At 43.6% G+C, this 27,231-nt stretch overlaps 1 protein-coding gene across 6 annotated transcripts in view; it reads left to right on the forward strand.

Moving 5' to 3' along the window:
- LOC144508601 (protein phosphatase EYA2-like) overlaps nucleotides 1-27,231 on the forward strand; it is a 250,240-nt gene that overhangs the window by 194,236 nt on the left and 28,773 nt on the right. For all 6 annotated transcript variants that reach the window (XM_078236741.1, XM_078236745.1, XM_078236744.1 and 3 more), the window contains exon 11: nucleotides 23,899-23,988. In XM_078236741.1, coding sequence (XP_078092867.1) covers nucleotides 23,899-23,988 — 90 coding nt within the window. The remainder of the gene's footprint in view (nucleotides 1-23,898; nucleotides 23,989-27,231) is intronic.

Here is a 27,231-nt window from a genome sequence, read left to right on the forward strand (position 1 = left end):
GAACACAACCAAATGAAATGAATCTGTCTACGACTTACACAACCATTCTTTATAAAATCTGGTGAGCCAATGGCATTATATGGATATTGCTTTCATTTTTCAGGAGAAAGGAGAAAATTGGCAAAAGAAATATCGAAGAGAACAGATTGAAGTTTTGTATCCGATTGCAGATTGGGTTCTGAGTTTATGCCCCCTTGTTACTGATTTTCCAAAACTGTTCATAATTTTGAAAACTTTAACCTTTCCCAAAAGAGATGTTTCTTCCCTTTATTTAGAAGCATTGGGCAGAATAATAATATAAACAAAATCCGTGTGGAGACAACATGCTCCACAATGATCCATCCCAAAGATATGAAGGGAGGGATTTTCCAGCCGCGCTCACCCCAAGACCGTAAATTCCCACCCAAGGTCAATGGACCTTTGTGTGGTCTGTGACCCGCCCGCTACGATTCCCGTGGCGGGTAAGACGGTAAAATTCCACCTAAAATGCTATGGGGCAGATTGATGAAGGCCTAGTGGGACCTTTGCCCCTCGCTGAGGAGGAAGTCCCTTGCTCTGGAGTTTCTGGTTAATTGGATTGGCCAGCAGAGCTTCAGTAGCCGCTGCCAGGACTACAGAAAAAGACCAAGGCCCAATGGATCCCTGGAGGAGGTAGGTCCGGGGTCTTACACCAGGAGGGTTGGGTAGGTTAGGGAGAAGTGTGGGAGGAGGGGGCAGGTTTAAGGGAGGGACTGGGTAAGAAGGGAGGTGGGGGGCACCCTATGATCTGCAAAGAGCAGCCCCCAAAGAATGATCCTCCCACCCTCTTTCTTCCCATCCTTTAAGCATTTAACTGAAAAAATCGGGCTGCTTGCTTCTACTAAGCATGTTATGGTATGGGCAGCATAATACCAAGGTCAGTTGGCTTGGTAATAAGCCTAATTGACCCTTGATAATTATTGTTAAATATGGCGGGCTGCCAATTGTGAGGGTGAGCTACCAGGATTTGGTAGGAAAATGGTGGGGTGGACCACCCACCTGCCCTATTTCACTTTCCCCCTCCACGGAAACACACCCGCTGGGGGCACATAAAATTTGGTCCATTGTCCCTTTAATTGAAAAGGACTGGTTTGCTCCAATGTGACGATTAGCATGTTCGAAGTGTGTTTGTGTGTGTCTGTGTGTGTGTGCGTGCGCCAAAGGGAAGTGTTCATATTTTACTCAGTGTTCATTTCTGCACTTGTAACATCTATTTTCTTCTGTATGAGGTTGTGTGAGAACCTACATCAGGCAGTTTTAAGTGTTAGTTTGTACTCAAAGATGTTCTGAAAGCCAGTTAGTGAAGGATAGTACTGGAAAAAATCCTTACTCAGTCTTGCATTTATTGACAGAATGGCAGATCACCTACATGCACCTCCTAACTCAACCACATCCCCATTTCAATAATGTCTCTATGTGTGTGCAAGTGACACCCCAATTAATGTCCTCCAGCTGCCTACAATAAGTATACAACTAACAAAAGAGAGTTGAAATAGCAGCACAACACAAAAGCAAACCCCTCTGAATGACGGAAATCTGAAATAAAAACAGAAAATGTTTGAGATACTCAGCAGGTGAGGCAATATCTGTGGAGAGAGAAACAGTGAATCATCAATGACTGTTCTTCCGAACTTGAAGAGGTTAGAGAATTGATAGTTCATCAACAAGTACAGAGCCAGAGGAACCAGAGGGAAGGAAGAGCAACAAATAAAGGGAAGGGTCTGTTGTCGGCAAGAGAGCAGGAGTGATTAAATGACAAAAGAGATGCTGGCGCGCGGCATAAGGGAGTGGCTTAAAACAGCACCGAGCTTGTTTGAAAGTGATTTTTGAACTAAATGAACTCTCAGAAAAATAAACGATGCCTGAGGGTGAATGAATGTTTGATGAGAGAATAAAAAGAGGCTAAATTCATTATGCTGTAAAAAGACGTTAGACTGTTGAACTTAATCAGAAGCGGGTCTTACAAAGGGCAATGACACATTGTAGACATTCTCATTCCATGAATGTTGATATATTGTGCTTTTATTAAGCTTCATATTACTGTTTATTTTCATGTACAATCATTTGTTGTTTAATCCGTACACTTCCAGTTGCGTGTAATTTTATGAAGAGTGTAGTAACTTAGTACGAAAGTGGTCTGATTTTTTTCTTTTATATGTTCATGTGATGTGTGCCCAGCATTTATTGTTCAACCCTCATTGCTCCTGCAAAGGTGATCATGAGCCCCCTTCTTGAACCACTGCGGTCCGTGTGGTGTGGGTATTCCCACACCACTCGGAATTAGTGAAGGAATTCCAAGATCTCGATTCGGAACAATGAGGGGACAAATCTGTTAACCAGTGACTGTAATCTGAGTAAATTTTAACCCTGTAGCGTCGGCCTATGTGGGGACATTGTATCGTACAGGTATTGCTTCCAAATCCTAGGGAATGCCTGTAGGAATTTCAGTTAGAATTTTGAAATGCAACATGGTACCAAAATCCCTGAAAGCAAACGATTTAATCTTTTACAGGATGTGGGCATCGCTAGCTAAGCCAGCATTTATTACCCATCTCTAATTGCCCTCGAGAAGGTGGTGGTGAGCCACTTTCTTGAACCATTGCAGTCCGTGTGGTGCAGTTACACCCACAGTGCTGTTAGGGGAGGGAGTTCCTTTGACTCTGCAACAGTGAAGGAACGGTGATATATTTCCAACTCAGGGCGATGTGTGGCTTGGAGGGGAATTTGCAGATGGTGGTGGCCCCATGTATATACTGTCCTCGTCCTTCTAGGTGGGAATATCCACAATTTTATACAAGTATAACTTTAAAAAAAAGTTATGTTTAAATTCAAGTCTCTCCTCAAACAATTTAAGCAGAATTATACAAAAACACTCTACGCCGTAATTTATTGTGAACTAAGTATTCCATGTACAACTTTTGAGGCGCAGTGGGTTGTATGTTGCAATGACAGAAACAGGGCTGAGGCGACACTGCAGAGTTGGGGTCGATATATGAGGTGTTGAACCCTTAGCTAACACTTCACCATATTTTTTTATTTCTCTCTCATCTGCATCAGTTCAGTTTTTTTAAAAATGTTCAATTTACTAAGAGTAGATCATGTAATGTAAATGAACAAATATCTGGCACTGAGTTTGGAGCAATAAATCAGTGTGTCAGTTCTACTGGCATTTACAAACAGCTCAAGACTTTCTCTCAGGAGGTCACGCTGTCCAATTACAGGAAGTAATATAGCCAATAACAGGAAACAAGACATGGTTAAATAAACAGGTAAGGGGATTTGCGTTTACTAGGTGAGTAAACATATAAGTGCCATCACACTGTGATATTATTTGACGGACCATATACAATGGTAGGACATATTAGTAGATTGACAGGTTAGAAGTTAATGGCCTTTCCTGAGGTGAGTATGGAGCCTGGGGGGCATTCAATCGGGTAGGAGGATGCCAGATGGGGAAGCTGCAGCCTTCCCAACTCTGGCCCAAATAAGTCTAGGTCAAGAAGGCTCATGGTCTTCCTGGCTAAATGTCAATTGAAAATTTTAAGTGGGCATTAATGCCCATTTAAGGGCCTCATCCCGCTGCTGCTGCTTTTCAGCCAGCAGTGACAGGGTAGTTGCCATACCCTAGAATCCCTACAGTGCAGGAGGAGGCCAATCAGCCCATTGACTCTGCACCAACAACAATCCTACCCAGGCCGTATCCTCATAACCCCATATAGGGGGCGGCACGATAGCACAGTGGTTAGCACTGCTGCTTCACAGCTCCAGGGACCTGGGTTCAATTCCCGGCTTGGGTCACTGTCTGCGTGGAGTTTGCACATTCTCCTCGTGTCTGCGTGGGTTTCCTTCGGGTGCTCCGGTTTCCTCCCACAGTCCAAACATGTGCGGGTTAGGTTGATTGGCCATGTTAAAAATTGCCCTTAGTGTCCTGAGATGCGTAGGTTAGAGGGATTAGTGGGTAATATGTAGGGATATGAGAGTAGGGCCTGGGTGGGTTTGTGGTCGGTGCAGACTCGATGGGCCGAATGGCCTCTTTCTGTACTGTAGCGTTTCTATGATGATTTCTATGATATTTACCCTGTTAGTCCCCCTGACACTAAGGGGCGATTGAGCATGGCCAATCCACCTAACCTGCACATCTTTGGACTGTGGGAGGAAACCGGAGCACCCGGAGGAAACCCACGCAGAAACAGGGAGAACGTGCAAACTCCACACAGAGATTGACCCAAACCCGGGAATTGAACCCGGGTCCCTGGCACTGTGAGGCAGCAGTACTAACCACTATGCCATCCTGCTGCATATGGGAAGCCTGAAAAGAAAATTCTATTATGTTATGTCAGTACCCAATCGGGGGACCCAACATTGGGAAGTTAGGGGTGGGGGACACTGAGAGCCATCCCCCTGACTTTTCCTACCCTCCTCCCTTCAGTTGACTCCCTCCCCACAACTCACTCACCTCTGGCCTGGGCCCCGCACTGACCCTGGTGGGTCCATTGCCAGCAACTCGCCGCAACTCCCCTGGTGGTGCTGACAGTAATGAGGAGTTGCCAGCCTCTTTTGTGGCTGGCAGATCCCAAAGGATAAGACTTCCGCCCCTTGGGATCCTTAATCCCAGAGAAAGCCCACCACTGGCCTCTTAAGTGTCTTTCTGGGAGTTAATATGGCAAGTCTTACCCAAGGGAGACAATACAGGCTCTGCAGCCAGCAAGCATGAACTCTATCGCCTGGATTCAGTTCTGTGCACAGAATGCAGAGTTCAAAGAGGTTATTGCTGACATTCAATAAATCAAATGATGCTTCAAGTGCAACATTCAGCGTTTTTAGATGCTAAGCTTATGAAAGATATTAATGCACTGGAGAAAAGCTTCTAACTGGATTCAGTATTGAGTTTGAATCAATAAGATGTGAGAGCATAATAAACGAACCATTTCTATTCTCATTAGGGGAAAAGGAAGGGGGAGATCATAGTCCTTTTCAAAATCTAATGGGAATTTGAAAAAAAAAGGGCATTGGTTTAATTCCCACCTTTGTGTCCTTAGCAATGCTAATCATAGAATTATAGAATCCCTACAGTGCAGAAGGAGGCCATTTGGCCCATCGCGACTTCACTGACCACAATCCCACCCAGGCCCTATTCCCATAACCCCGCATATTTACCCCGCTAGCCCCCTAACACTAGGGTCAATTTAACATGGCCAATCAACCTAACCCACACATGTTTTAAGTGTGGGAGGAAACCGGAGGAAACCCACACAGGCACAGGCAGAATGCGCAAACTCCACACAGTCACCCGAGGCCAGAATTGAACTCGGGTCCCTGGTGCTGTGAGGCAGCAGTTCTAACCACTCTGCCGCCGTGCCGCAAGGGAGACCTGTGTAATCCTTCATCCAGCATTGCTGGACTGTTTGCAGGTACTCTAATTACAATTCTAAATGGCATTAAGTAAGGAAGGTGGCCTATTCATCCAATCCACCAATTGTATTCTCTGGTCACCCTATTTAAGCTGTGTCTAGGACCCACTGACAATTCTTCAACCCATCGACTCCCATCACTAGACTGCATTGGGAACTTCTTTTGCACTATAAAGGGCATGAACATTCACCAATATTGCGTCAATTACATTGATGCGGCAGTTTGGCAAAAGGTGAAGGCATATCTGTAGGACGGGTGGAGGTTTTGCCATGGTCAGTACTATCAGCCTATGTTGTCGATGCTGTACCTGAAAATAATTACAAGAATTCAACCAAATTCAGGTGTTTCCAAAATATAGAAACCGGAATAAGAATGGTGGAGAAACAGCTTTCTACCCCAGCTTCACTGTCCATTCTGCCACACATTAAATGACTCCGGCTCTGGTTGTAAACACATGTCCACACTTTGTAGATGGGGAAATTCGACAAATCAGTCTGTACTTTTTCTGATAATTCCTGCATTACGATGAGGAGCACTGTAACAATGACACCACCCCACCACTCTAGAACAGCTTCTTTCCTGCTGCCATCAGACCTTTGGATGGACCTACCTCATATTAAGTTGGTCTTTCTCTGCACCCGAGCTATGACTGTAACACTATATTCTGCACCCACTCATTTCTTTCTCACCTATGTACTTTATGAATGGTATGTTTTGTCTGTATAGCACACAAGAACCAATACTTTTCACTGTATCCCAATGCATGTAACAATAATAAATCAAATTAAACCGAATCAAATTATATAGAATTTAATTTGACCAAATAGTCTGTGCTGGCATTTAAGTGCCACACATCCTCCGTCCAGTCTAATTCATCTAACCCTATCTTCAGATCTTTCTATTCCTTTCTCCCTCACATATGTACCTTGCTTTCCCTTAAAAGCTTCTCTACTATTTGCCTCAGCTACATACATTTGGTAGAAGTTCCATGTTCCAACAACTCCCTGGATATTCTCCAGAATTTCTTATCGGATTTATTAGTGACAGTCTTGTATTTATGCTTCTTACTCCCACACTTGGAAACATCTTTTCTCTCTATCCTATTTCTCAAAATTTAAAAATTTTGAAGTCATACTTCAGCCTTCTCTCTTCTAGAAAAGACCCCAACTCTGTTCAGTCTTTTCTGATATTACAAACCGTCTGGTTCTTGTACAATCCTGGTAAATCTTTGTTTGTACTTTCTCCGGTGTCTCTTATATTATTTTTGCGGGAGACCAGCACTCTACCCAGTACAGTTAAACAGGAGATGCATTGCAGGCTGTTCAGAATCAGAATGGTTAGTTGAGCTGTAAACACTCCCAGCAGGAAGGTGGCTACACCGCAGAGCCCTCGCAAGGGCACACTGCAGCAACAATGTTCAACTCCACGGACTAATTACAGTCTTCTTAAACACAGGCCCCTAAACCACAAGAATCTCTGCACAATGAAACCTCTCCACTTTTCCCATTGCACCTTTTAATTAAAAGAGAAAGCTTTCTGGGTGCTTGAATACCTTTGAAGGGTTTGCTATAGAAAACTAAAGCAATTTCCAAGCTTGGGAACCTTTTATTTACTGTGAATGTGGGGGACAAACAACAGTCAGGCACAACCTCCTACAAGCGTTCGTATAATCCACATAATTTTGCCTATTGCACATCAAATGGCACGGCTTGAGGACTTGGCACCTTATAACTTTTGTGATAGTCATACACTGAACAATAGACTCATTGGTTTGTCTGGGGATGTTTTGAATTCCCAGAACCAGTTGTTGCCATGTCACCCGGCCAAGTTTATGGCAGCTGAATAGTTGATACATATTTCAGTCCGATGTTAACTGACATGCTGCCAAACCTTTAATTCCTTGGAGTATTTCCTCTGTAACAAGCCCGTTCCATGTCTCACTGAGAAAGGATGAAGAGAAAACATCATTCCTTCTTGGCAATTGGATGATTTATGGTCAAGTATTGAACACTTAACAGTCTCACCAAGCATTAAGAATGATCATCAAATCAGACAATAAAAAAATCTCTAACCCAAAATATTGTAACTGTTATAAAAACTATTGTAAGAATGGCTGGAGTGGTAACCATGAATATCTCAGCTAATTATTATGAATTTCTATTACTGATCTGTCCAACCAAGACGCTGTGAAGAAAGACGTCAAAGGGAATGTAACATTAGATTAGCTTGCGATGGTATCTAGTTGATAGAAGCTTCAATCGTCCATCCTAAGGAGACCCAGTTGCTGTAATATTAGAATGTTAGGCTCTTGCTCGGGCAACCCAAGTTCCAATTAAAGTCTCAACAAATGCTTAAACTTTGATAAACACTTGGAGTGAATTAGATTCTGCCAGTGGCTAAGTTTGTTTTGTCTAGAAAAAGACTCCAGGGAGATGAAGTGGGTCGCAGTTGAGAAGGAGAAGAAGGCTGTGGTCCCCTGAGGAGTAAATGCTGCCTGTGGAGTTATTTACAGTTAGACTGAGCTATCATCCTTAATGACAGAGGTGCACTAATGTGCAGGAAGAGTGGATGGAAAGAAAATAGCGACACGATGGCATAGTGGTTAGTACTGCTGCCTCACAGTGCTAGGGACCCGGGGTTGATTCCCGGCTTGGGTGACTGTGCAGAGTCTGCACATTCTCCCTGTGTCTGCGTGGGTTTCCTCCGGGTGCTCTGGCTTCCTCCCACAGCCCAAAGATGTGCAGGTTAGGTGCATTGGCCGTAGTAAAATTGTCCCTTAGTGTCTGAGGATGTATAAGTTAGGGCAGTTAGCAGGATAAATGTGTGGTGTTACCGGGACAGGGAAGGGGATGGAGATGGGCCTGGGTGAGTTGCTCTGTTGGTGCAGACTTGATGGACTGAATGGCCTCCTTCTGCACTGTAGGGATTCTAAGTTAAATGTATGGGATAAAGTAATTCCAGTTTGTAAAGCACCACAATGTCTAATGAGCGCATTTTGTGTCCGGAAGTCTTTCGTTTACTGACCTATGTTGCTGATTGTGAACCAAAATAAGTAGATCATTTTAAAATAAACTTTTAGCATGATTCTCACAAGAGCTGCTCACAGACAGCAACATTGTTGCTTTCACATCAGCTTGGTCCAGCTTACATTCACCTGCCCAACCGGATACTGTCTCTTAAACGTTACCAAATCCCTTTTAACCTTCCTTTGTAAACACTAAGTTGAGCCATCTGACACCATAGGTCAGACCATACAGTTCAACAGTGACCCATGACCAGTCTGTGAATGGCCCGTCCAGTTTCCCATGTCTCTTAAAGCTTCCAAACCATCAGCACAAGTCAGCGCCTTTCTGGCACCAGCAACCACTTGGATTCTAATGTTGGTAACAGACATTCTTAGCATACTTCCAGTCGGAGCCATCCATTTCTGAAGAAGCCATGAAGATCATTATTCATGTCTTGTCAGTGGGAAGCTTCAGGATGTGGAGACTTTCTGCTGGTTGCAGTGAAATGCTCCAACCGGGTTAGCCACGACAAACAGCAATAAGGGTTCGGGACAGTCTTGTGCTGTTATGTTGCTGCTGCTCATCATTTATTTAACCACGTCACAACTTTACCACAAAACAAAAAAAAAATAAACAGATGTAAGATTGAGAGGGGGAGAGGGGACATTAAACAGAAAGCCATGTTTCTATATACTGCATTTCAGAACCTCAGGACATCCCAATGCACTTTACAGCCAAATATGTACTGTTGTCCTATCGTCACTGTTGTAATGTTAGACAACAGTATCAAGCTGTACACCGTGAAGGCATCATGAGGTGCCAGGGGGGCTTGTGATGTCAGTGTTTACTGCATTAGCAGCATTAATATACCTCTTGTGCAACAAGAACAGAACAAACAAAACATTTTAAGTATTTATCCAAGTTAGATCTATATGGCTGGAGTAAATTGTTGTTTGTTCAGTGATTACTAGTGTATTAATCATAGAATCCCTACAGTGCAGAAGGAGACCATTCAGCCTGGACTGACAACAATCCCACTTAGGTCCTATCCCTGTAACCCCACGTAATTACCTGGCTTTTCCCCCTGACACTAAGGGGCAATTTAGCATGGCCAATCTACCTAACCTGCACATCTTTTGGAGTGCGTGAGGAAACTAGAGCACCCGGAGGAAACCCATGCAGATACAGGGAGAATGTGCAAACTCCGCACTGTCACCTGAAGCCGGAATTGAACCCAGGTCCCTGGCATTATGAGGCAGCAGTGCTAACCACTGCGCCACCGTGCCGCCAGATCATGCTAGACAGAATAACTGTAAGTAAAGTTCTTATGTATCACGTTGGAATGATTAGTGCTTCATACAGGTGACCAGTTTTTGATTTTGATTTGATTTGATTTATTATTGTCACATGTGTTAGTATACAGTGAAAAGTACTCGTTTCTTGCTCGCAATACAGACAAACATACCGTTCATAGAGAAGGAAAGGAGAGAGTGCAGAATGTAGTGTTACAGTCATAGCTAGGGTGTAGAGAAAGATCAACTTAGTGCGAGGTAGGTCCATTCAAAGGTCTGATGGCAGTGGGGAAGAAGCTGTTCTTGAGTTTGTAGACTTAGCACATTTGTGTGCTAAGAATAGAGCTGACAACAGTTTTAAGATTGCCATTTGGGCTTGCAGTGTGGTGTATTTGAGTGCACTGGAATCTACAGACACAGGACCCTATTCTTTACAGACGGAAAATCTCATACACATATTCCACCTAAATCAGCTAAAGAAAATAAGTGATAGCCATTCACTGACTCACTCCTCGAGGCAATGCCTTGACCAATCAGGGAAAAGCTACCTGGTTTAAATTTCAAAACAACGCTTGGCAATTAACTCAGTCACCTTCAACTGGTGCAGTCTCCATGGCAATGCCTCTACGGTAGTCATGATGTGGAGATGCCGGCGTTGGACTGGGGTAAGCACAGTAAGAAGTCTCACAACACCAGGTTAAAGTCCAACAGGTTTAGCCACTCCATCTGACGAAGGAGCATTGCTCCAAAAGCTTATGGTATTTGCTACCAAATAAACCTGTTGGACTTTAACCTGGTGTTGTGAGACTTCTTACTGTGCCTCTACCAATCAGAGTCCATTTGCCAACCAGTAAGCACTCTCTTCTCATACAGCAGTCCGTTTTCTTGGGACCAAAAGAGAAAACGCTGGAAAATCTCAGCAGGCCTGGCAGCAAAGCTTCATCCTTGCAGATGCTGCCAGACCTGCTGAGATTTTCCAGCATTTTCTCTTTTGGTTTCAGATTCCAGCATCCGCAGTAATTTGCTTTTATCCGTTTTCTTGGGAAGTGTCTTGGTCAGTTTCAACATGCCTCTTTTCCAGAAATACTCAGGTTCTGGAATATCAATTTGTATTCTGTTGCTGAGATTAGTCATGATGTGGAGATATTCAAAATATCTACTGCATACAAATTTTTGTTTTTTGATGTTTTTTTACAAAGCAGTTAAAGGAATTGAGAGGCTGGACCCTCAGTTGGAATAGAAGATTTATGTGGAAACTAGGACCTTGAAATATAACCCAGTTATAATAAGTGAATGCCCTGTTAAAGCAGCAAGCATTTTTTTGTGCTGGGCATTTGTATGCTTATATTTTACATTACAACTAAACTTCATATTTTTCTCAAAGCTTTGACGAGTATATTTCTTCTTTATATGTCAGTGAAAACAGTGCAACCTGATCCAAAGTCACAAACACCAAGGCACAGATAGACTCACAGAGTAAATTAGGCATTAACAGATGTCAAGCTAAAAATATACTTATGGAAAAGACTGGACATCCCACTGATGCAACGCACAGAACACACTGGGCACCCCACAGACGCCTAGCTAAATATATGTATTCAGAATAGACTGGGCATCCCACAGATGCAAGACATAGAATACACTGGGCATCCCACAGATACCAAGCTAAATATATGCCAATGGAATAGAGTAGTCAGAGATAAAGCTAAAAATATTCCTAATTTTTCTTGGAAACACAGCACAAGATTAAGGAGAATTGCTTATAATGAACCTTACTACACTTAATTCTGTCGTGCAGTTTACCAATTAAACCAAACTGTGTTCCATGTATGGACTTTTTTTCTCCCTCTCGTTGGGTGACACGGTGGCACAGTGATTACCCCATAGCACCAGGGACCCAGGTTCAATTTCAGCCGCAGGACACTGTCTGTGGAGTTTGCACCTTCTCCCTGTGTCTGCGTGGGATGCCTCCCACAGTCCAAAGATGTGCAGGTTAGGTGGATTCATAGAAACCCTACAGTGTAGAAACAGGCCATTTGGCCCATCGGGTCTGTACCGACTCTTCGAATGTGTTTACTGTCTCCTCTTCTGCTCCTCCAATCGCTGCACAACCCTCTTGATTGCCGTCAATGTGCTGTTGACGGCAATCAACAGTATCTTACCCAGGCCCTATCCCAGTTAACCCGCATATTTACCCCACTAATCGCCTTAACCTACACATCTTGAGACACTAAGGGGCAATTTAGCACGGCCAATCCACCTAACCTGCACATCTTTGGACTGTGGGAGGAAACCAGAGCACCCGGAGGAAACCCACACAGACACGGAGAGAACGTGCAAGCTCCACACAGACAGTGACCCAAGGTCGGAATTGAACCAAGGTCCTTGACACTGTGAAGCAGCAGTGCTAACTGTGCCACCATGCTGCCCTATGGTGAATTGACCCTTAGTGTCAGGGGGATTAGCAGGGGAGATATGTGGTATTATGGGAATAGGGCCTGGGTGGGATTGTTGTCGGCGCTGGCTCAGTGGGCCGAATGGCCTCCCTCTGCATTGTAGGATTGTATGATTTCTATGATTCTATTATTTCTTCCCAACCTCCTCACCAAAGCCAGCAACTCAACCTGGTCTGGATCAAAAGGATGTACTTCTTCATACAAAGGATGGAGGAAATGTGGAACTCTCTTCCCTCAAAAGGCAGCGGATGCTGAGTCAATTTAAATTTTCAGGATTGGTTGGTTGAAGGAGAATATGGAGTACAGACAGGCAAATGGAGTGAGGTGCAGATCAGCCACGGCAGAACATGCTGGAGGCGCTGACTGGCCTACTTCTGTTCCTTTGCAGCTCTCCCCAACAGTAGGGATTTAAATTTGGCAAATTTCCTATATAATCAGAATGAAATACAGACTGCTGCATTCCCCGAAATCATATTAATTTGGCTGAATGCAAAAAAAAAAAAAAATTTTAAACTTGTCAACACCTGATCCGTCCATTCTCGAGACCGTCAAGAGAAGTGTTCCAGCGAGAGGAGGTTAAAGAGAGCCTTGTGTTCTACCAAGTATAGTGTGATGAGGCTGAAAGTAGTCTATTGTGTCTATGGTGTAGTAAATGTAGAGGAGTGAACTCCATTAAAATTAGACCTGTATTCAATGTGGGTTTAATTGTATGCGAGTCAACCAGAGGTTAGGCAGGGATTAGTGCATTGCTGTGGGCTCTTTGGGACAATCGAGATTCTGTCGTTTGCAGTTAGAATACAAAGCATGTTCCTTGCAAGGTAGAAACTGACAGCAATAGTTTAATTACTTGGAAACGGTTATCACAGAGACACGCCAATCTATTCAACTGCAGTTAAACACACAGAGAGCAACTTAGCGGTACCTGTTGAATCCTGTAATTATGTTGCAAGGCTTTTAAAACTAAAAACTTACTTCAGGAAAATAAAGAACTGTATGGTTTGATGCGAAAAACCCCAGGAAAAACAGGCAGCATTTTAACATTATATTTAATGCTATGTAGGGACTAACCATCCTTTAATTGCACCATTAAAAATAACAGAAAATGATAGAAATACACAGCAGGTCAGGCAGCATCATTAGATGGAGGAAGGTAGAATGGATGTCTCATATCAATGGACTTATGTCAGAATAAAAAATACAGTATCCACAGCATTTTGCTTTTTGCATTTATTGTTTAAGTGTGCAAGTTATTTATAGGGCATATCTTTGTGCCTGAAATCCTTGTTTATCAGGTTTATTTTCATGTGGGCGGCACAGGAGCACAATGGTTAACACTACTGCCTCACAGCGCCAGGAACCCAGGTTTGATTCTGGCTTTGGGTGACAGTCTGAGTGGAGTTTGCGCATTCTCCCTGTGTCTGCGTGGGTTTTCTCCGGGTGCTCCGATTTCCTCTCACAGCCCAAAGATGATGTGGAGTTGCCGGCGTTGGACTGGGGTGGGCACAGTAAGTAGTCTCACAACGCCAGGTTAAAGTCCAACAGGTTTATTTGGTAGCATGAGCTTTCGGAGTGTTGCCCCTTCATCAGGTGAAGCAGTGAGTGCTGACTGCTTCACCTGATTGCTCCTTCGTGCCCAGAGATGTGTAGGATAGGTGTGTTAGCTATGGTAAATGCGCATGGTTACAGGGATAGGTTGGAGGGGAGGGCCTGGGTGGGATGTTCTTTCCTAGAGTTGGAGACTTAAAAGGCCGAATGGCCTCTTTCTGTTGGGATTCTGTGGTTCTATTATTCAGCATTAATTCAGAATTGAACGTCATTGTCTATAGGTTTGCTATATCGTTCATCAACATTCTCACTGCTTCACATCCTTAAGACGCTGGCTGCTTAAGTTACTTATTCAATGTTTTGAAATAGATTTTTTGTTTACATTAACCAAGCACATGCTAGGGAAGTTTTGACATGGCTCCAAGTTAGTTCATATTGAAAGCTAACTTTGGACAGACTGTGAATTGACTCCAGTGTGTTGGAAGCAGGGTGGGACAAGACTCACAGCAATCCATGTATTTTTACAGTAAACAAGAAGTCTGTTTACTCAGAAAAGAAATGGGCCCCAAGTCTTCTAGTCCTCAGATCGCCAGAGACAATCACTTACCCATTCTCCAACCTCACCCACTCATCCATTCACTTACCCACGCTCAAAAACTGGACCTTTAAACCTACCTGAATACGGCAGCTAGTGCCGCAAGAGGGGCCTGTCCTTGACTTCAGCTGACTCTACACTGTTCCATCCGGGTCATGCTGTGCTGTGAGTTTTATTGGACAGTTGGGATCGGAAGACTCTGAAAGAAATGCGTGACAATGTTTCGTCGGGAGAATCTTCACCTGGCGGATTCACGCTAAGCTGTTTAAACAACAAACAATACCAAATAGTTAAAGTTTATTTATTAGGGTCACAAGTGGTTTACATTAACACTGCAATGAAGTTACTGTGAAAATCCCCGAGTTGCCACACTCCCGCACCACTGAGGGAGAATTTAGCATCGACAATGCACCTAACCAGCACATCTTTTGGACTGTGGGAGGAAACACAGACACAGGGAAAACATGCAGATTCCACACAGACAGTGACCCAAGCTGGGAATCGAACCCAGGTCCCTGGTGCTGTGAAGCAGCAGTGCTAACTACTGTGCCACACAGAAACTCCATTCCCCAGCCACCCACACGAAGGTTCACTAGATTGGTGGGATGAGGGGATTGTCCTAAGATGAAAGGTCAAGTAAATTGGGCTCATATTCTCTGGATTTTAGAAGAATGAGAGGAAATCTCATTGAAACCTATCAAATTCTGAGGGGGTTTGATAGGGTAGGCACAGAGATCGTCCCTGTAGGTCGTGGAAGGTAGAACACTTGGACACAATCTCCGGATAAGGGGCCGATCATTTAGGACTGAGATGAAGAGAAATTAAGTCACTCAAAATGTTGTGAATCTCCTGAATTTTTTTACCCCAGAGGGTTGTGGATGCTCCATCATTGGACCACACTTAAGGCTGGGATAAACAGATCTTTGATCTTACAGGGAATTAGGGGATATAGGGAATGGTCAGAAAAATGAGATTGAAGCCTAAAGTCAAGGCCAACACAAGCCTCATTAGCTTCCAACAATCTATTCTCCATATACATCAGGTCATCCACAACTCTATGACTGTATCTTAACTTGTAATAAGTCCCAATTACTTATCACCCCTGTGCTCACTTACTTGCATTGGTTCTCAGCTAAAACGCACCTTTGATTTTTAAAATTCATCTTTATTTTCAAATTCCTCCAAAGCCTCACCTCTCTTTATCTCTATAACCTACTCCAGCCCCACATCACCAAGATAACTACCTTCCTTTAATGCTGGGCTGGCATTGTATCATCATCAAAGTTGGCTACAGTACAGTCAGTCCTTTTGTCCTTAAATAGTAAAGGCCTCAGCACTGATCCCACAGTTTGTCATCCTGAAGAGGATCCCTTTATTCCAACTCTCTGTTTCCTGTCAGTTAGCCAACCCTCTACATATAATAATATAATACCCCCCAGCACCATGAGTTCTGATCTTGTGCAATAACCTTTTATTGGGGAGGTGGTGGTGGTGAAGTGGTAATGTCAGTGGACTAGTAATCCAAAGACCCAGGTTATGCTCCAAGCACACAGGTTCAAATCCCATCATGGCAACTGGTGGGATTTAAATTCAATTCATAAATCTAGAATTATAAAGCTAGTCTCAGTAATGGTGACCATGAATTGTCGATAGTTGTAAAAACCCATCTGGTTCATTAATGCCCCTCAGGGAAGGGAATCTGCCATTCTAGAACATAGAAGAACATAGAAAAAAATACAGTACAAACAGGCCCTTTGGCCCACAAGTTGTGCCAGTCATTCTTTCCCAGTCTGGCCTGTATGTGATATCAAGTGGCACTTACTCAACCATAACCTGCTCAGTTTGGGTTCTGCCAGGCCCACTGACATCATTACAGCCTTGATTCAAACATAGACACAAGAGCTGAACTGCAGAGGTGAAATGAGAGTGACTGCCCTTGACATCAATGCAGCATTTGACTGGCAGTGGCATTCAGGAGCCCTAGCAAAACTACAATGCTTATAATGCTTACGCTCCCATAAGCAGCAATGAGAGGCTGTATAAGGCTCTGGTCAGATTCCATTTGGAGTATTGTGAGCAGTTTTGGGCCCCATATCTAAGGAAGGATGTGCTAGCTTTGGAAAGGGTCCAGAGGAGATTCACAAGAATGATCCCTGGAATGAAGAGCTTAAAGTGTGAGGAATGGTTGAGCACTCTGGGTCTGTACTCGTTGGAGTTTAGCTGGATGAGGGGGATCTTATTGAAACTTACAGGATACTGGGAGGCCTGGATAGAGTGAACGTGGAGAGGATGTTTCCACTAGTAGGAAAAACTAGAACCAGAGGGCACAACCTCAGGCTAAAGTGTCAATCCTTTAAAACAGAGATGAGGAGGAATTTCTTCAGCCAGAGAGTGGTGAATCTGTGGAACTCTGCCACAGAAGGCTGTGGAGGCCAGGTCATTGAATGTCTTCAAGACAGAGATAGATAGGTTCTTGATTAATAAGGGGATCAGGCGTTATGGGGGAAAGGCAGGAGAATGGGGATGAGAAAAAAATCAGCCATGATTGAATGGCAGAGCAGACTCGATGGGCCAAGTGGCCTAATTCTGCTCCTATGTCTTATGGTCTTGTGGTCTTATGGAGAGGAAAGGCCCATTAATCTTGTTAGGTGATGTTGGCTAAGAGGGTAAATAATGACCAAAGACATCTGGAGAACTCCTTACCCTTCTTCTTCAAAACAAAATCCCATGGTTTCTATAATGTCCACCTAAACAGGATTCCAACAATGTCACTTTTAACAAAGTATCAATTCCCTCAGCACTACATGAAAATAGCAGCTTAGAATTCTATGCTGAAATTCTGCAGTGAAACCTAAGCCCTTTTAACTCGGAGGCCAAATGCTGCCACCGAGCCAAGCGAACGCATACACTTTCAAAGCTTCCTTAATGTACAAGTCATTTGAAATTATTAGACACGAACAAATAAACTGAAATTGTAGTTTATTGCCAGGTTTACGAACATCTCACTTCAGACCTCATTTATAATAGATAGCGTCCGCGTTCTGTTCTGTAATGTTGCTATTCTAATATTTGGACAGTTTTTACATGGTGTTGAAAGGGGGGGCTTCTGGTGGGTGGTTAGAATTTCACCTTGTGACCATTACACCAGTAAGTCAATGAGCTTTGTTCCATGTCTCCCTGGCAAAGTTGGCATCAGACCTCATCTGAATGGATTCACAAAAGCCACAGGTGCCAAACAGGCATCTTGATGCTGCTTTCCATATCACCCCAAAGTGAGAATGGATCTGACAATGCGCTGCTCACAGGGAGGTCTAGACAGTGTGGAACAAAAGCAAATGAGGAAAGTCTGGCCCATCAGAGAGCCCGCAGTCATGTTCTGATGAACATCTCTGTTTGTGCCTCCACAAAACCATGTTTAACAAGTTTATTGGAGTTTTTTTTGAAGGAGCAACATATGCTGCGGATAAAGGAAAGCCTTTAGATGTACTGTACTTAGATTTTCAGAGAGCATTTGATAAGGTGCCACATCAAAGATTATTGTGAAAGCTAAAAGGTCATGGTGCAGGGGGTAACATATTAGCCTGGATAGAAGATTGGCTAGCTAGCAGAAAACAGAGAGTATACAGAGATGGTCTGTGACTGGAATTCTCCCACCTGGGGACCAAGTCCTGTGGTGGTGGTGAAGCTCACCTGTCTCTGGATTTCAGAAGTTGCTGGGCTTCACAATGAACTATAAAAGTCCCTTCCATAAAGCCTTTCAATTTTGAAGAAAACCTTAGGAAAGAATCTCAAACTAATAATTGCTGCAGGCTATGCCTTTGACTAATCATTGCAAGGAGCTGCCCTGGTTTACAAAGTACGAGGCTTGGTTCAACTTTTGAGGCTTAATAAATCATCCCATTCTGGTTTACCAATTCCTGAGGTTGCTGATACCTGGTGAGCAAAGAACAATTTCAAGAAAGATACAGCACAGAAACAGGCCCTTCGACCCTCCAAGCCTGTGCCGATCATGATGCCCCAACTAAAAAAAAAACCTTCTGCCCTTACTCGGTCCGTATCCCTCTATTTCCTCCCTACTCATGTAACCATCCATATGCCTCTTAAATGTTGCTAATGTGCCTGCTTCCACCACATCCTCTGGCAGCATGTTCCAGGCACCCACCGCTCCCCCACACATCTCCCCTAAACTTTCCCCCTCTCACCTTGAACCTGTGCCCCCTTGTAATTTACACTTCCACCCTTGGAAAAAGCCTCTGACTATCCACCCTGTCTATGCCTCTCATAATTTTGTAGACCTCTAGCGGGTCTCCCCTCAGCCTCCGTCTTTCCAGTGAAAACAATCCTAGTTTATTAAACCTCTCCTCATAGCCAACACCCTCGAGACCAAGCAACACCCTGGTGAACCTTCTTTGCACTCTCTCCAAAGCTTCCATGTCCTTCTGATAGTGTGGTGACCAGAACTGGGCACAATACACCAAATGCATGAAGCCAAAACAAACCCAAAATGTTGGGGAATGCTAAAAGTTGATGTGATTTTACTTGGTTTTGAGTGCTGGCCAGAAACCCTGTTACCTTCAGACATGTTAATTGTCACAGGGGATATTAAAACCATTGAATTGTTCTACAGTCAATAATCTATACTTGTCAAAAAGGAAGTAATATGGAGCTATTACTGGACAATCTAGCAGAGGTTTTACCCTATTTATTGCATCGTAACAAGAAAATTTTATTGGTCACTGAGAGTCAAGAGCAGAGAGCTGCTGAATTAAAACAGAAATATTTACCATCCTGCTTGTTGGATTATACAGTGATAATTGCATGTTGATGGGGATGGCCTAGTGGTATTATCGCTAGACTATTAATCCAGAAACTCAGATAATGCTCTGGGGGCCTGTGTTCAAATCCTGCCATGGTAGAATTTGAATTCAATTTTTTTTTAAATCTCTGGAATTAAGAATCTATTGATGACCATGTAAGCCGTTGTCAAATGTTGGAAAAACCCATCTGGTTCACCAATGTCCTTTAGGGAAGGAAAATCTTCAATTTTTACCTGGTCTGGCCAACATGTGACTCCAGAGCCACAGCAATGTGGCTGACTCTCAACTGCCCTCCAAAGGCAACTAGGGATGGGCAATAAATGCTGGTCAGCCAGCGACACCCATGTCCCATGAGTGAATAAATAAAAAACAGTGGACTAATCAATTAGCGAGTGATGAACTTTAGATGGAAGGATGGGGAGAAGCAATTTTATGGTTTTTAAAAGAGGTGCACGAAGAGTTCAAATCCACAAATCTTTGGAGGTCATAGAACAAGGTTATAAAAGCTTTTATTAAAATAACATAAAAGGAACCTTGGCTCTCTGAACTGGGGAATAAAACTCAAAAGCAAGGAAGTTGTGCCAAACCTTTATGGTTAGGTTAGGTATCAGCTGGCATATTGTGCCCAATTCTGGGCACCACACTTTGGAAGGGTTGCCAAAGGATTGGAGAGATTGCAGAGGAGAGACACATCCCAGTCTGTGAGTTACCACTGAAAGGGAAGAAACAACTTGTAGACAATTTGACCATTTTCATCAGAGAAAAACCTGGTCTTGAACCTAAAAAAATGACTTATCATTCTGACAACATGTAAATTTTCATTTTTGTTTCGGTTTAATTCTTCAGGTTACAAAATAGTTTTTAAAAATTCAAACTGTAACACATTTTGCTTTATTAATGTTCCAATAATTTATAACACTGAGTCAAGTTCTAGCTGCACTAATTCAGGATAAGCACCATCCACATTTCCTATCTCCAAGCAATGTAGTTCTATACTATCTGAACGCTTTGATTTGTGAAGTTAATTTACACCCCAAATATGTTTTCAATCACCTAGCTTCTACAAGAAGGGTTTTCTGCAATGTTATAATACAAGTCTAACAAAGTCTAACAAGTATGATGCCATCCTCTGAAGCATCAAGTCCCAAGAACACTCGGAAATTATGGCATAAACCATGCCACAATCACATCTTTTTAACTCCATGCCAAGCTTTTGAGAACTAAAGTCAAACTGACATGAAAATTCAAATTCCTCGGTAAAATCCTCTAACTGGGATTTATCGCATCAGAAAATGAAAATATTGAAAAATAGTCTGTCAAAAAATTGAGAAATTCTAACTCCTTTCTCTTAGCACTGCTGCCTCACAGTGCCAGGGACCCGGGTTCGATTCCCGGCTTGAGTCACTGTCTGCGCGAAGTCTACACGTTCTCCCCGCATTTGCATGGGTTTCCTCCGAGTGCTCGGGTTTCCTCCCACAGTCTGAAAGATGTGCTGGTGAGGTGCATTGGTCATGCTAAATTCTCCCTCAGTGTACCTGAACAGGGACCGGAGTGCGGCGACCGGGGGATTTTCACAGTAACTTCATTGCAGTGTTAATGTAAGCCTACTCGTGACACTAATAAATAAACTTGAACTTTAAACTTGAAAGATGCTGCTGCAGCGCTGTGGAGCTCCACATTGCAATCTGACCTAAAGAACTCCTTACAGTAGCCTGTCAACACACCGGTGACAAGCTCCACGCAGACCCTACTCCAACACTGAATGAAATTGAAAGTATCTGTTGCAAATCCACTTTAACATGAAAACCACATTTTCTCTAGCCGTGCCTCCACAGGCAGCTTGCCCAGTCTTATAAAGGTGAATTTTGGGTCACTTGGAGTGATTGGTGATGGAGCACTCGGGCTAATGTGAAGGGTGGGGGAGTGTGGTGGGGGGTACGGGGGGTTGGGCAGGGGGTTGGGGTGGTGGACACTCTGTCGTTCAAGAATTTTTTAACGCTAGCATTTTAGCAACAGCTGAGTAGGTTCTGGAGCAGTGCAAACCCAGCTCCTCATTGGCCAACTTCCATGAGTAAAGCCCCTCATTTGAAATGTGAGATAATGTGATGAAGCGCACTGGAAAACCAGAATTTTCCATATCCTGTAAAGGTGTCATATCACCGAACTCAAGCATTTAAAAAATAACACTGTTATGGTTAAGGGACTAACACAAATAACAAACAAAGAACAAAGAATAGAACAGGCCCTTCAGCCCATGAAGCGTGCACCGATACACGGTTTCTATCTCTTCTTTGCCTCCCATTTATGTGCCTATCAAGATAAACCTTGAATGTTGCTAACATGCCTGCTTCCACCACCTCCACTGGCAGCGAGTTCCAGGCACCTACCAAGTAAAACATTTTTTTTAATTCACAAAGGCATTGGGTGAGAATGCGAGTCTCCTCAGATTTCAAACGCATGAGGCAGGATTTTGAGGTGGCGGGATTTCCTGTCCCAACACCCAATCACAGCACCCTACAACCATCAGACACTCTAATTGGCTGGAGATGGGACCTCTGCCTCTTTTAGGGCTGAAGCCCCGTCTCAGAGAGCTGCCAGGCAATCTGATTGGCTGGCAGTTCTGTAGCCCCAGCAACGAGAGTGTCACGGTAGCCAGGACTGGGATTATGAGCTGGCTCCAAATTCTAAGTCCCAGAGTCCAGGAGGAGCTAAGGGGGGAAGTGAGGTCGGGGGGTTGGGAAGAGGCGGCCGAGGTTCTCGATGAAGAGGCCTGAGATTTGGTGGGGAGGGAGAACCCGCAAGGGAGCAGACCTTAGGAGTGGAGCAGCCAATGTGGAAAGAGGGCTTTTGAGGCAAAGTGGCCCTCCTTCCCACCTGAGGCCCAAACAGGGAGATCAACTGGGCAATCCCCCCTGCCCCCTGCGCCCACCCCACCTCCTTCCCTGAGTTCCTCATGCCATGAAATGGCCCTAAAATGGCTACTAATAGGTCATGTTAGGGCCTCAATTGGGGAAGGGCTGCCTTAGGCCTCGCCTGCCCTATTTAAAATTGTGGACAGGTCAGGGACGAGCAGCAGGGCAGAGGGAAGGTCACTCAGGCAATGTTACGGGCACTCCCGCCTGCAAACAGACCAATGAGGGATGGTAAAATTCTGCCTACAGTTGTCAATGCACTTGTCCTAACTACAGCTTACTCCAGTGACACTAGACGCACAATTAGCTCACTATTATGTCTGATGCTTTACCTGTGACCATCTGACAATTAATGGTGATGAGACTGTCATAAATGAAAAATTGCGACAATAAATTCCAGTGGATGGGGAATGAAATAAAATATATTTTACAAATGTGCATGTTAGTTTGTGTAAGCCATAATTTATGCAGTCAGTAGCCTGTATGTATAATATCCTGCGACCATTATGTTATGTAAGCAATGCCATGAATGAGTGTTTCACTCTTGGCTACTGAAGGTGTTCAGTACAAGGTTTCTGCCTGGATTCATGCTAACACTCTCACCTCTTAGTCAGAAGGTTGTGGTGTCAAGTCCTGCTCCAGCGACTTGAACACATAATAGAAGCCAGCATTTTCATGCAATATTGAGAGAACGCTGCATTCAAATGAACCATTAAACCCAGGCCCCATCTTCCCCTTCAAGTGGATGTAAAAGATCCCAAGCTATTATTTTAAAGAAAGACAGGGGAGTTCTCCCCAAGTGCTCGCCAACCTTTAACCCTTAACCACAGTCATTGTAACAAATTATTTTTATCCTACTTCATTGCTGTTTGTGAGACAATGGAGTGTGCAAAGTGGCTGTCTGAACTTGTGAAGGCCCCATATAAATACAAGTTCTTTCTTTATGTTTTATCCTGTTAGTACTGTTTGACTTACGTCAACATTAGTCATTGTGTTACAATTGAGAGGCTACTCAAAAGGTGCATTGCTCTCTGTCTCAAAATATACATGCTCTCTGTATGCGTGACTCACATTGTGTATCTGTCCATTGATGGAATTAATTGATCTCTCCATGATTTTTTTGACAGCTAGAAATATTTTATGAACTGTTCCTAAAGGAATGTAAATAAAGAACAAAATAATTGCATCTACACGTTTAAACAAATCTCTAAAGGGCAGCACGGTGGCACAGTGGTTAGCACTGCTGCCTCACAGCACCAGGGACCCGGGTTCGATTCCCGGCTTGGGTCACTGTCTGCGCAGAGTCTGCACATTTTCCCCGTGTCCGCGTGAGTTTACTCCGGGTGCTCCGGTTTCTTCCCACAGTCCGAAAAACGTGCTGGTTGGATGCATTGGCCATGCCAAATTCTCCCTCAGTGCACCAAACAGATGCCTGAGTGTGGCGACTCGGGCATTTTCACGGTAACTTCGTTGCAGTGTTAATGTAAGCCTACTTGTGACGCTAATAAATAAACTTAAAACTTAGCAGGACTCACAGAACTGGAGTTTGAATCTACTTATAATAATAACAGAAAATGCTGGAAATACTCAGCAGGTCTGACAGCATCTGTGGAGAACAAAACAGAGTTAATGGTTGGGATCCTATCGATCTCATCTGTGGCTGGGGATTCTCCAGTCCCGCTGCAGTTAAAGGTGATTTGGCTGAGTGCTAAGTTCTCTGTTCTCGGTGGCAGGGTGTGCGAGACTGGAGAATTCCGGCTATCTTTCCAAGTCAGGGCCTTTAATTCAGGCTTCTGGCATCTGCAGTATTTTGCTTTTGGCTTAAATCTACCATTTCTTTTGACAGGATACCCCCACCGCAGTGTCGCTTGGATTGCGTATGGAGGAAATGATTTTTAATTTGGCCGACATGCACCTATTCTTTAATGACTTAGAGGTAAGGAGGAACTTTATTTTGAATAAAAAACCCAAAGCTATCGTAGAATGCCAAGTCGGGTTTCGAAATTACCTGCATATTCGTAATTGCCCAGCCAAATCGGTTCAGACATATCTGTCAGTGACGGCGAGACATTTCAAAATAACACTAATTTTATTCGGCTTATCCTGTACTCACGTTTTTTAAATCCGCTTTTCTTCACATTTCTGCTGAAGGCAGTGTCTCATTCTGCGATATGGCTCCACAACTACTGGCAATCCTCCAATACCTCACTTAAGTAACTATGTCTCACATGTAAGCCTGACAGAGAATGTTGAAAAAGTATTCAACCAAAGTGTGGGGGGTAGGGGGAGGGAGGGGGGGTGGTGAAGATGATGGGGCAATAAGCATAGAGAAGAACTAGTTCAAGGCCATAGGGTATTACAGATGATTTTGTATTGGTTGCTGTTACATGTGCCATCCAGTACTCAATTCAATTGACAATAATGGATCTGATTACCTGAGGGGATGTTTAGCAGGTGGTGGGTGTGCTACGGGCCTGTGGGCATTTACAATCTCTCTGAGTCTAATGCCGTTCTTTAATTTGATTTGGTTTATTATTGTCACTTGTATTGGGATACAGTGAAAAGTATTGTTTCTTGCGCGCTATACAGACAAAGCGTAGACTACATAGGGGAGAAGGAAAAGTGAGGGTGCAGAATATAGTGTTGCAGTCACAGATGGTGTGTAGAGAAAGATCAGCTTAATACAAGGTGGTCCATTCAAAAGTCTGATGGCAGCAGGGAAGAAGCTGATCTTGAGTCAGTTGGTACATGACCTCAAACTTTTGTACCTTTTTCCCGACGGAAGAAGGTGGAAGAGGATATGTCCGGGGTGTGTGGGGTCCTTGATTATACTGGCTGCTTTTCCGAGGCAGCGGGAAGTGTAGACGGAGTCAGTGGATGGGAGGCTGGTTTGCGTGATGGACTGGACTTCATTCACAACCCTTTGCTACTTTCTTGGTCAGAGCTGGAGCCATACCAAGCTGTGATACAATTAGAAACTTCATTGCGGTGTTAATGTAAGCCTACTTGTGACACTGGTAAATAAAAGAAAGAATGCTTTCTATCGTGCATCTGTAAAAATTGGTGAGCGTCATAGCGATCATGCCAAATTTCCTTAGCCTCCTGAGAAAGTAGAGGCTATTATCTGTGCATTCACACTGAATGTAGTCAGGGTTGGCAATTAACCCTGGCGGATGTCTGCCCTCCTGTTGCAGGGCACTGCAACAAATTGCAGACCCCACCAATGCCACCCGCTAAGCTCGGCACAGATCTGTGAACAAACCTGATCTTGGACCCCAGGTGGCACATTTACTCATTGACCTGCATTCACTTGCAATGAATCACTGTTTTAGTTCTGCAGCTGTGTTGATGGATTTGGTTATTTATCCTTTTATGCATTTGTATGAATTAAATGCAGTTGGTCCAATTAAATGGACTCGTTGGGTCCATTTGTATCAGAGCTATGTTCCCTCGGACATATTTCAGTGTTCAAATAACATCAGGCGTGTATATACAAAAAGATACAGGTAATCCAAACTCATTTCCTGTCTGTAATTTTTGAAGAATTTCCTCAGCAAGTAACATGATAATCCTCACATTTACTGCACAATGCACATCTGATATTATCCAACCCCTATAAAGTGACCCAAGAATGTTAATACTCAATGTTCCTCTTCATAATTCTTGCACATGTATGCATGTTTGCTTGGAAAGATTCTTGTCTTATCAGGTAAGTACAGACTCTTGAATTTTTGGCACTATATTCAATAAAATCATATTTGAGGCCAGATGTAAGGAAGAAAATGTTTCAGGATGCTGGGTCATTTTATTGAGCAATTGTGTGTTTGTTTAGGTCAGAGCAGTGAAGGCCGATTTATGTAAATGCAAGCATAACGCGAAGGGTAAAATTAGTGAAGGGAAGACAAGGTAAATTGTTGACCCGTTGGCATTGAGTGTTCAGAGTTTTGGTTTTGTAAGCATGATGATTGCCCTCAGGAAGAGAAAATGAGGGATCTAGGGCATTAAAGTTTGGGGGCGATGCAACAGCAGGTTATGTCACAGATTTTAGGGACGCCGCTTTGTGGGTGGCACGGTGGCACAATGGTTAGTACTGCTGCCTCATAGCGCCAGGGAACCCAGTTCAATTCCCAGCTCGGGTCACTGTCTGTGCAGAGTCTGCACGTTCTCCCCGTGTCTGCGTGGGTTTCCTTCGGGTGCTCTGGTTTCTTCCCACAGTCTGAAAGACGTGTTGGTTAGGTGCATTGGCCATGCTAAATTCTCCCTCAGTGTCCACGCGTAGGCACTGGAAAGTGGCGACTTGGGGATTTTTGCAGTAACTTCAGTGCGATGTTAATGTCAGCCTAATTGTGATGACACTAATAAATAAGATAAACTTTAAAACTTACAATATAGAACAATCCTGTTGTATTTAAAACTCTTGTCACAATCCCTTATAGACTATGTGACACATGGTTTACATCTACTTGGCTTTTTAGAACAGGTTCTTCTATCTGGTAATTATGCGGCCAGATTTTACTCTGTAAATTTAGGGACAATGTTTGTTGGCAAATCAGTGATATTTGGGCAGTTAGAATTGGCAAATTATGCAGGTTAGTCCTTCTGAACATCTAAAAAAAAAACAGAATTAATAATAGAATGCAGAACAACGTTGTGCTGTGGGTTTGGGGGAGGTTGTGCCTTACGTAGTCCCTTAATTCAGATAATTAAGAACTCCATTTGCTAATGACACATCTGAATAGACTCAGTGCAGTGAGGGGGAAAATATGTATTTAAGCAGAGAACAGAGGTGGCAATGTGTCAGAGCAGCCATACCTGATTACCTGGGAGAAAAGACAGAGGGATGAGAAAATCTGATGGAGGGGCTTAATTGCCTCCCAAGCAGTGTTCAAGCCTCCTTTGCTAAGTACTTCTGTGTGCTTTTGTAAATGTGGTCAATGCTTACATAAAGGGATTTAGTGTGATTGAAAGGCAACCCTTTCAGCGCAGAGCTGACAATCCCATTCACTTGGAGTTTAACTTGTGGACGGTTATTTGCAGGAGGCGCAGGTTAATTTCAAAGCCACCTGTTAAGTCTATTGCAACAAGAGCATGTGCAGTGGCAGCGAGAGAGCAAGAGGCTCCACGAAAGAGTACCGTCAGCTTTTCATCAAGAGCCTCTGACACGTAGGTTTCAAAAAGA

Source organism: Mustelus asterias, chromosome 20, assembly GCF_964213995.1.
Source record: "Mustelus asterias chromosome 20, sMusAst1.hap1.1, whole genome shotgun sequence".
Lineage (NCBI taxonomy): Eukaryota > Metazoa > Chordata > Chondrichthyes > Carcharhiniformes > Triakidae > Mustelus > Mustelus asterias.